The sequence below is a fragment of the Gossypium hirsutum genome, chromosome D10, assembly GCF_007990345.1.
Source record: "Gossypium hirsutum isolate 1008001.06 chromosome D10, Gossypium_hirsutum_v2.1, whole genome shotgun sequence".
Taxonomy (NCBI): domain Eukaryota; kingdom Viridiplantae; phylum Streptophyta; class Magnoliopsida; order Malvales; family Malvaceae; genus Gossypium; species Gossypium hirsutum.
This window is the reverse complement of record NC_053446.1, coordinates 6,111,530-6,122,696: the sequence shown is the minus strand read 5'-3', so window position 1 is coordinate 6,122,696 and position 11,167 is coordinate 6,111,530. Positions and strand designations below refer to the sequence as shown.

At 33.9% G+C, this 11,167-nt stretch overlaps 1 protein-coding gene and 1 long non-coding RNA gene across 5 annotated transcripts; one reads left to right on the top strand and one right to left on the bottom strand.

Moving 5' to 3' along the window:
* Positions 1-279: 279 nt before the first annotated feature.
* Positions 280-2,246, bottom strand: LOC107916213 (uncharacterized). The gene is made up of 3 exons (XR_001689422.2): positions 2,004-2,246; positions 1,841-1,908; positions 280-602 (listed from the first exon to the last, which is right to left on the bottom strand). It is a non-coding gene; the product is annotated as an uncharacterized lncRNA (long non-coding RNA).
* Positions 2,247-4,063: 1,817 nt separating this feature from the next.
* Positions 4,064-10,159, top strand: LOC107916360 (inactive protein kinase SELMODRAFT_444075). 4 transcript variants are annotated; one of them, XM_041102948.1, is made up of 10 exons: positions 4,064-4,272; positions 4,994-6,017; positions 6,594-6,739; positions 6,831-6,925; positions 7,056-8,098; positions 8,285-8,445; positions 8,731-8,807; positions 8,910-9,057; positions 9,186-9,335; positions 9,715-10,159. In XM_041102948.1, exons 2-10 carry the CDS (start codon positions 5,837-5,839, stop codon positions 9,928-9,930), a joined length of 2,217 nt encoding a protein of 738 aa, XP_040958882.1. In that variant the 5' UTR covers positions 4,064-4,272; positions 4,994-5,836; the 3' UTR covers positions 9,931-10,159. The 4 variants fall into 4 exon arrangements, with proteins under 4 accessions (XP_040958882.1, XP_040958883.1, XP_040958881.1 ...); XM_041102949.1 differs by having other exon boundaries at positions 4,103-4,324; XM_041102947.1 differs by having other exon boundaries at positions 4,131-4,866.
* Positions 10,160-11,167: the final 1,008 nt, after the last annotated feature.

Below are 11,167 nucleotides of genomic sequence, written 5' to 3'. Positions count from 1 at the left end.
TGAGTTGTCAATCCCGATTCTTAGGAAAAATCTGAATATCAATTGGAAGGATTTTTAATATAGATACGTATCTCACGATTCCCGATCGGGAAGAACACCGGCCTAAAGCTAAGATGGAATTTAATGGAACATAGATTTAATCATATTTCATAGGTTTTGAAAGGTGATTTGATGATAATAGAGGAAGTTGGGAAAGGCAAGGACTTGAAAGGTAATTAAACAAATTCTGAAAGAACAAAGAAATGAGAATAAAAGTAACAGAATGCTAATCACACCCAATTTTGGAAGAAAAAAATAATTCCTCTTTAATTCCAAATGACAATCAAAATGTGAAATATATTGTGTCTTTCCTAGGTACATTAAAATCCTATTTATATACATGATATTTACTAATTTTGGCTCTAACCACTTCAACATATAATTAAAATTTAATTAAAATTAAAATTAGATTTTTTTTTTCTAATTTTGGCTTTTACAAAGTCAAAAGAATCTGATGAGTCCTTGGCTTGTTCCACATTTTTTATTCGGCCTCACTTTATTAACTGTGTTTCAATTTGGTCATTTTCTGCTCGTTTTTTACTCATAGCATCCCAATTGCATCCCTGACAAGATTAAAACATAAAAACACTAATTCAGCAGGGATCACTTCAAAAATTAACCGAATTAAATACAAAAAGTCATGCAAATTAACATATTATCATTGTCTTTTTTAAAATCATGATAATTTGGTAAAATACCGATACTATGGTATCGTTACTTTTTGCCAGAAAGTAAAAAATCTCATATTTTAGTACTTTTCCATGCTCAAACCATAACCAAACTCAAATGGTGCCTTAGGCACACTTTCAACTTGCATTATACCAATTCAAAACATACCAAAAGCTACAATTCACCATTCCTCAATCAACAATATCAACATGTCTCATTTTGACATTTACATCACAACAACTAAACTTTTATCTAACAATTCATACCAAGTTCAATTATTATCCAAACATATGATTGACCATTCACAAGTCAATCAAGCCATTGATCATGAAATAGGTACCTTGCCAAACATTTCAACCTATGAAATCACCAATCATTCAAATTTGTGATATTACTCAATTACATCATCCAACTCAACCATTTCACTATCAAGATGACCATTTATATCCTTCAACAATAGCTAACATATTGCCAAAACGCACATTTTCATACACAACATATATTTAACCATTCAAGTTAAACACCATTTAGGGTTCAAAACTATCATCATTCAAGATAAACACAAGATAAACATGCCACATAACCAAGTCCAGAACGGTTGAAAGACTATTGAATCAAAGGCTAGATAGTTTGAGCTCTGAGATGATCTGATCGACGTGTTTCACAAAATAAACATTACAGAAACGGAAAGGAAACAAAGTAAGCATTTTGAATGCTTAGTAAATTCATAGGTTTTAAATATAAATTTACATCATTTTGTAATTAAACATATTAAACAACTTAGCTTGGTAAAGTTTGCCTAAACATGTCCACACATAATAATAAGGTGAGTTTATCATATAATCACATCATATACTAATTCAATCATGTATCAATTCAATTCAATCACACCAGTTATCTGAGCTGAATGTACATATATACACATATCAGGTTACTCGTTCAAGTTAAACCTATGTAACAGATATAGACATCAGTTGCTCGCCTAAACTAACAATATAAACACATATCAGGTTATCCATGAGGACTAAACCTTTAAAATGATATCAAATTACTCGTCCAAATTATGCCTAATTTATAAATTAAAAATTAAAATAATTTTTTTATAAAATGAGAAGACAAAAAATCATTATACCTAATTTATCACTATTTTCCGTGGATGAGCTCCAGCCTCCAAAACCGAGACTGTTAAGAGAACTGTTCCTGAATGGCGGAAATACAAGTAATGTAGGCGTTACAATAGGGATAAATATCGTTAAAACGGAAGTTAAATAAAAGTTATTATAAAAGTTGAAAACCATGTAGAAAAAATGAAAGAGCCAGCTGATCCGGTGAAAGTGGTCCAGTTGAGTGTTCAGCCGGTCCATCAAAGTCTCGATGCTATATGATAAGGCGACAGTAGACAGCTCGGGAACCTGAATTGACCTGTGATTGGCCTCTGCCCTGCGCCGCCTAATTTTCACCCTTCTGCAAATCCCGAGTGGACTCAATTTATCAATCGCTGCTACCTTTTCTCTTCTCTGCCGTGAATCTCAGCCAAACTTTACGCTTTTAATATTTTATCTCTTTCTTTATTTATTTTTAATAATTAAAATTCCATTATACTATAAATTTAAAATAGAAAAAAATTGCTAACCTGATTACCACGTTTTTAGTTTTAAATTCCGAGTGTAGGTGATATTCCTTCTATTTCATCCGTCTATTATAATTAGCTTTGTTTTTATTTGGTTCTTTATTTTTTATATTAAAATATTTTTTTAATATTTTACATTTACTTCAATAAAAATGTCTTTTAAATATTTTTTATAAATAATTCTATAAATTACTTAAACTAATTTAAACATAAAATATTATATATTAAATAAAAACATAATTCGGTTAAGTTTTGGATCGGTTTTCAGTTTTTCTTGTGTAGCACTAGATATGATTGTTTTGCACTAATGTAAAGAAGTAGAATGAATCTCACACACCAAAAAAAAAGTAGAATGAAAGTTGATTTTTTTTTTAACTTACTCATGTTGAGGCAAGTTGTGTTGATAATACCTATTGTAATCTATTAAAACCAAATTTTTAGATTAGTTATTGTGTTGATATGTTGAAGATACTAGAATCCTCATACTTGGGAGTGAGTATTTTAGTTTTTCAGTATCAATGTGAGATGAGTGATAGAGTGTACTGTGGATTAAAGATATTCATAGGAAAATCAAATATTTTTGTGTTTTTATTTGCCCAATTTTTTACTATGCCAAATCATAGTCATCTTTATAGCCAAACACTTCCCTTAACTCATATTTCACATGACTTTACATTATCCTATTGATTTTTTTTTAATTTAAAAACATCCATAAGTGCATATACTTTTCGAATATTTAGAATTTAGTCATTGTACTTTTAGTTTTAGAAATTTGGTTCATTTACTTTTTATATTTCAAAATTCAAATATAATTGTTAACATTTTTACAATTTTTTTTGTTAAATTAAATCATGGCATCGTCCTTTTTTAAGTTACATAGTTAACAAATGAGTATTTTTTTAATTTCAAACTTAACAAAAAAAATTAAAAATATTAACAATTGGACTTGAATTTTAAAATCGAAAAAGTGAAGAGACTGAATTCTTAGAAATAGAAGTACAAGGACTAAAATTCAAATTTCCAAAAGGAGAGAGACTTATGGCATATTTTAACCCTCTTGAAATTGAAACTAAAAGGACTGAATTTCAAATGTAGGAAAAGTAATGGAGTTGGAGCATAATAAATTGTTGTCTTGTTTTCCTAAAGATGGCGCCTCCTATCTTTCAAAACTGGACACAAAAATATAAAAATTTCGTTAACGTAACCGAATCCTCTTCCTCACCTCGAAATTCCACCCAACTTCAAGGGTAATCTCGTAACACCAGTATACTTTTTCATCACTGTTCAATTTCCCACCGTACGTGTCCCTGTTAACTACAGGGTTAAATAAAACACTGATTTTTTACGGTCAAATTCTGGCATTAATCCTTATAGATTTAGTTTCTATTTTTTAATATGATCAATTTTAGTCAATGAGTTAAATTTACATTTTTATATTTTTCAAATTTTAAAATTTCATTGTTAAATTTATTTGGTTATCAGTCTTGCACCATGGGAAAAATTGTAAATTTATTAAATTTAATTATTTTTAATATCTATTTTTTATTTGAATTTTAATGTTTTAATATTGACGCAAATGATTAAATCTATTAATTGATTTTTTAAAAGTATTATGTGAAAATAATATGAGATTTTAAAAGTTGCAGAATAAACAACTATATTTCAAAAAACATTAAAAATGATGAAATTAAAGTATAAGGATTAAATCCAAAACATACACGTGTTACAGGGATTAATAACAAAATTGAACCTATCTATACAAGTAGAGAGACACAACACCGCTTTCAGTGGCCAAAGATTGTTCTTTAAAAATAGTTATAATATAACTCTAAAATATATCCATTTTCTTACCCTTCTTTTCTTGTTTTGAAATGAAAAATTTTAGAGCATAAAAATTAGTGTGATGTTAAAGAAGAAGGAAGAATTAGTGTGAGGTAAAATAAATACTCCAATTTTAAACGCAAACAAACGAGTAACTGTGTCTGGGTACGAAAATCTTTTGTTTCCCACTTTTTTTTTCCTTTATATATTTTCTTCAACAAAGTTAGTGCTTTTTTTTTTCTTTGTTCTTTTTTTCAAATGAAAGAGGCTTCCCTTTTGTCAACGGGCGTCTGGGTTTTTGTTTAAAAACAAATTATATGGGGTTTGAATCGTTAGAAAGCTAGCTGGTAATGTTTGGTTCCGTATATCTTCGTCTTTTATATTTTAAAAAATATTTTTTTATGTCAGTTGTTTATTTTGTCTGCTTTGTTGTTTAGTTAATGAGAAGATTGATGAACTTCGATTATTAAAATCAAGGGAACGTTTGGGCTTACGGGATCTTTATTATTTTTTTCTGGTTCAAAGAGTTGCAGGGGATCTGATTTTTTTTTGTGGTTTGTCGTTATGGGTTTTGTTTATTGACAAGAAATGAAAGGGAAAAAGAAAAACTATGTAGTTAGTTGGTAATTCTGGTTGTTCTTGTTGTTTTCTTGCATTTTCAAGCCAAACAAGCATATGACATCAGTGTTTTTCTTCTTCATTTCAATGTATGTTTATGTTTTGAAGTACTGATCTCTATATATTTTGTACAATTTTGCTGGATTTGAACTTTGTGGCTTGAATTTGAGGTTTAAAAAGGGTGGTGCTTCTTTTTTATTTTTTTTCTTTTTACAGTTTCTGTGAGGCTCTTTGCTAGTTGTTGAGGATTCGACAATCAAATCCACCTACTAGAAAGCTGCTGCCTGGCTACAGAGACGATTTTCTTGTCATTCATCGTGATTTGATAATCTTTGTATGGACACTTGCACAAAAGAATCGAAGAGCTGAATTTTTGTTCTGTTTCCATAATGAATTGAACAAGAAAAAAAAAACAGGCTAGGAAAACTGATCTTTGGATCTAAAATTTCACAGCTCATTTTGTTTTCTTGTTTTTATGACTTTCACTGTTTTGACCCCGAGGATTGGACCCTTTCCAAGATAAAAAAGGGCAAAGCTAGTTGTGTTGATTAGATGTATCGAGGTTCACTTTTAGGGGTAGCTGTCCTTTTTGCGGTCAAACAATGGCTGTCTTCTCAATCCAGTGCCTAATTTAACCTGAAGGACTTAGTTTCTTGTTTTAAGTGACTAGAGGCTAGCTAGATCTTGAAGTTTGCAGTCACCTGTGGAATTTTCTTACAAATTTCACAACAAGGTGAAACTATGTTGGGTTTACTTTTTCATTGGGTAGTGAGGAATTCTGAGGGGTTAATGTGAATAAGTGAAAAGGGTCTTGTACTAGATGCTGGTATCTCTCTGTCTCTCTGCAGATTATCTGGAATTGCATAGTTAGCAATGTCGGTACATGTCCTAGAAGCCAGTATGGTGGGGGCAGATAAATAATGCAAAAATTTTGTTCTGTTTGTGTCTTTTTAAGATGTGTTATCTTGGCTTCTACTATGATCATTGGTTTTTAAGATAGGCTTTTTTAGAGTTGAATCTGTTAAGTGAGGCAAGTTTTGTAGAAATTCTCGGTGCCAAATGAGTCGAGAACAGAAGGGAAAACAGGAAAAAGGTGGCTCAAATGTAGCTGAGAAAGTTGTGGTTGCTGTTAAGGCATCCAAAGAAATTCCCAAGACTGCTCTTGTCTGGGCTTTGACTCATGTTGTTCAACCTGGAGATTGCATTACGTTACTTGTTGTTGTTCCTTCACCTAGCTCAGGTACTATTCTCTTGTTTTTCATTGGTTTTGACTCTACCTGTTACATTTTGTGCATTGGATTACTGTTCATGTTAATATCAATTAGTGTTATTTACTTCTTCATCTTTTTAAACATTGATTACTGCACTGTGTTATACAATTACTGTTTCTGGTCTGGAGAAGTCAGGTTATACTGACAAGTTGCTTAACCCATCTTATGCTTAATGTTATTATAGCAGTTTACTTGAATAAATTCAAGTTAGCGGTGAAGAAATTTTGTGCTTAAAGCTATTGTTTATCTGTTTTATATTTTCATTTAGGTGCTCATCCTGGAACTTGTTTTGAAATAATGGATGATGACACTTATAGTATCTGTGCTCTGAAACTCTTTGCTGATTGCTGTATAAAATACCATCATCTGGACTTTGTTTTCCAGTTTCTAACTTAGCAGATACTTTTCAAATTGTTTTTGTTTTCGGGTGTTAAGTTATTTTGTGGCATAAACAAGTTTAATCAAGGCATAAAAGGGTCATAATTAGAAATGATTAAGGTGACTAATGGATCCCTACTTGCTGGTTAAATGGTATACTGTTTCAGGTAGAAGATGGGGTTTCCCAAGATTTGCTGGGGACTGCGCCAGTCGGAAGTCTCAATTAGGATCAAGTTCAGAGCAGAAATCTGATATCACTGATTCCTGCTCCCAAATGATCCTTCAACTTCATGATGTTTATGATCCAAACAAGGTAAATACCATGCTCTGGGTGCTTGAGTAGATTACTGTTTCATCTAAATGTCTTCACCTGCTAATGCTTTGTTTCCCATCTAATTGCACAGATTAATGTCAAGATAAAAATTGTTTCTGGATCGCCATGTGGAGCGGTAGCTGCTGAGGCCAAGCGAGCCCTAGCTAGTTGGGTTGTATTGGACAAGTAACATCCTATTTCCTTTATTTCATTTTGCTTTTCTTTTTCCCACATTTCTATTGTGTTCGATCTAAGAGGGTACGTGCTCACATTTCGAAATCCCGATCCTTTTTTCTTTGTTTCTTGGATTTTTTAGGCAGCTTAAACATGAGGAAAAAAGGTGCATAGAGGAGTTGCAATGCAACATTGTGGTTATGAAGAATTCACAGGCTAAAGTTCTCCGCTTAAATTTGGTTGGGTCACCTGAGAAGGAAGCTGAAGCTTCTTCTCAATTAAATTCTGGGAGAGATGAAGCTTCTGAAAAGTATCCCCAAAACAAAGATACATCATCTGGTTCTATTAGAGGGCCAGTTGTCACTCCAACTAGTAGTCCAGAGCTCGGGACACCATTTACTGCTACTGAAGCAGGAACTTCTTCAGTGTCAAGCTCTGATCTGGGCACTTCTCCTTTTTTCAACTCAGCAGGGAATGGAGACCTGAAGAAGGATGAATCATTGGTCATTAAAGAAATTCAGGATCTTGATGAATCTGGTTCAGACCCCGAGAGTGAAAGTTTATCCTTATCTTCAACAAGTTTAAGGTTCCAACCATGGATAACAGAGTATCTTACTTCTCAGCATCAATCCTCACGACACCTGGAAGAAACTTCAGTTAGAGCTCATGACAGGGTTCAAGCTTCAACAACAAAAGCCTTGCTGGAGAAATTTTCGAAACTTGATAGAGAAGCAGGCATTGGAATATCAAGCTTTAGGAGTGATTCTGAATTTAGTGGAAATGTGAGGGAAGCAGTTTCATTATCGAGAAATGCCCCACCTGGCCCTCCTCCATTGTGTTCAATATGTCAGCATAAGGCCCCTGTATTTGGGAAACCGCCGAGGTGGTTTACCTATGCTGAATTGGAGCTTGCAACTGGTGGATTTTCACAAGCTAATTTCTTGGCTGAGGGTGGGTTTGGATCCGTTCATAGAGGACTTCTCCCAGATGGTCAGGCAATTGCAGTGAAGCAACACAAATTGGCTAGTTCTCAAGGAGATCTTGAGTTTTGCTCAGAGGTGGAAGTCCTGAGCTGTGCTCAGCACAGGAATGTTGTTATGCTGATTGGGTTCTGTATTGAGGATAGAAGGCGACTGCTGGTTTATGAGTACATATGCAATGGATCCCTAGATTCTCATCTATATGGTATTTCTTTCTTTTAAGTATAAAATCTTTATGCTGATATAATGCAAATATGATAACTTGATACGGTCATCATGTATGGCGTCTTACAAGGGATTTGCTGTGATGGCTTTTAGACTTGAAAGAGCTTGCTATCTTTGTTTATTGGAAATGTGTTTTTGACTGTACCATCAATTTGATGTCTTCTAGGGCGTCATCGGGAACCTTTAGAATGGTCTGCACGGCAAAAGATTGCAGTAGGAGCTGCTAGAGGTCTGAGATACCTTCATGAAGAATGCAGAGTTGGCTGCATTGTGCACCGTGACATGCGGCCGAACAACATTCTCATCACCCATGATTTTGAACCTTTGGTATGTGAACTTCTAACTCTCCTGCAAGGTTTTGAATTTGGTATTTACAAGCTAAAAGATATTTATTTCTCATTTCTTGCATTGACGCTAAGGAGAATCCTTTACATCTTTTCTAGTAAAATAATTTTTTCATGGAATTTATTTTCGCAATAAGTATTACTTCCTATCTTATTACCTTCAAAATTTTTAAGTAGTCAATAGAAGGCATTCGAGTATATGAACTTTTTTGTAGTTTCCTTGAATAGTTGTATCATTAGGTGTTCATTCAGGTTTTGTTTTTAATAGGTTGGTGATTTTGGCCTTGCAAGATGGCAGCCTGATGGTGATACTGGTGTGGAAACAAGAGTGATTGGAACATTCGGGTAATCTTCAATGACAACCTTCTTTTTCCTCCTTGTTTTTTACAATTTACCTTCCCTATATGTAATTGCAGAATTCAAATAATGGTTTATGCTGCGGTGTAGGTATTTGGCACCAGAGTATGCTCAAAGTGGACAAATCACAGAAAAGGCAGATGTCTATTCCTTCGGAGTGGTGTTAATTGAACTGGTTACTGGACGGAAAGCTGTGGACCTTAATAGGCCAAAGGGCCAACAATGTCTAACCGAATGGGTATTTTCCGAACTCTGCTCTTATATGCTAGTCTTTATTCCTATATACATGGTGCCATCATATGAATGAAGGTCCAAAACAAGTTTTTGCCAGTTTACATATTGTGCTGATTTAATGATCTGGAATAGGCACGTCCACTTTTGGAAGAATACGCCATAGATGAACTGGTGGACCCCAGATTGGAAGATCGCTATTCCGAACATGAGGTATATTGCATGCTTCATGCTGCATCATTATGCGTAAGGCGAGATCCTCATTCTAGGCCGCGCATGTCACAGGTAATGAGAAACTTTGAGACTACATATTTCACCTGCAATATGCTGTTTTCTTAGTGTTTTGTATAAGATCCTAATTGCCTTAAAATCGATGTGAACTCAATGCAACATGGTTTTACTTTCGAAGTTGTAATGAAAATGTTTATTTGGAAAAAACAATTGTGTCTGATTTCTTTATATCTTTAGTGGTATATTTTCCTATTAAAATTTCGGAATGGAAGACAAATGGTTAGATATCAGATTATGTGCCTAGAGAATGTAATTGATTGGAAGCGAGGCCTCTGGGTTTAGGAAATATCTCCTTTGTCAAGTCATTAACTTTGAAGTCACTAAGTAAGATTTAGAAAATTCTGCTGATTGGTTGAATGTGCTTTTGGAACAGGTGCTCCGCATACTGGAAGGTGATGTGCTCATGAACACCAATTACACGTCGCCAGGGTATGATGTTGGTAACCGTAGTGGCCGGTTCTGGGCAGAGCAACAACGGAGCTACAGTGGACCGCTCACGAGTGATTCATTAGATGAGTTCAGTGGAAAGCTCTCCCTCGACGGAGCAAGGCCAAGAACAAGGAGGACTTCATGCGAAGATCATTTGTAAAAGGCTCATTTACCAGGTTTATTTGCGCGCATGGTGCGCTATATTTTGTTTTGTATTGTTTTCCTTCATTGCCAGGTTAGATTCTGCTTCTGTATAGTAAGTAGGAGTATTGGAAGCAAGGTTTCAATTAGGGTTTTTGTAATTCTTTTTGGAATGGCCAGTTTCAAAAGCTATGGTGAATATGCCTCTGCTAATTAAATCAATCAATCAGCTTTGAGAGATTTGGTTCTTTCCCTCTCTTTTAGTACTAATGGAGCAATTTATTTATTTGATAATTGGGTCAAATAAGTAAATTAAATTAATACAGTATTAATGAAAAAATATTGAACATATGGTTTAAACTTAAAACCTCTTTCACATGTATGAGATTTTGTTTGATAGTGCAAAGGCAGGGGGGAGGGACCAGTTTGCCTTTGTGTTTTGACAGTTCATGGTAAAATGACAGTAGTTTTACTTTTTCTCATCACTTGATATATTTTTGTTAAAAGACTGAAGCTGGCAAAGCCGACAAAAAATATGGACTGTAATTTTGTCTTTTGCATTAAGAAACCAACAGAAGTCAGGGCTAAAAAAGGGGAAAAAATCATGGGATTTTAAAGTTATCCAAGCAGATGGTGAAACATCCTTATCATGTTACCAGTAAAAAAGATTTTTGTTTTGCTTCAATTTCAATTTCAATTTCAATTTCAAACTTCTGAAAGAAAGTGTCCTTTCTTTTTTGGTTTCTTCAATGAAACATAAAAATCAACCCTGGCATTGCATGTTTCTCTCATTATGACAAGTCTGAAAGTTGCAGAGGACGTATTATCGGGAAAGTAAATGTTTTTATGGGTGCTTCGACACAAGTGAAGGTAATGGAGATGGTTGGGTTTGATGTTACCTCTGTAACATAACTTCGATGATGATCAAAGGTACATTTGTTTTTTTGTTTTCTACTGGCCTGGTTTTAAACATCTATGTTTTGTTTTTGTGAAAAACTTGGCCTTCTCATAAATTTCAGTGTAGGGTTAACTACCCCCTATTACCTGATGAATGGATCAAAGCCACTTACCAACAGTCGCCTGTTTGTTTTCATCTCAATGCCATATCCGTATGTTCCCAACGCTATGGACGGCACGGTGAATTGTGGAGTCTAGGGTTCACATGTAATATATGTTGAAACTTCATTTTTATTAAATTGGTGAATTGTGGAGTCTAGGGTTCACATGTAATATATGTTGAAACTTCATTTTTATTA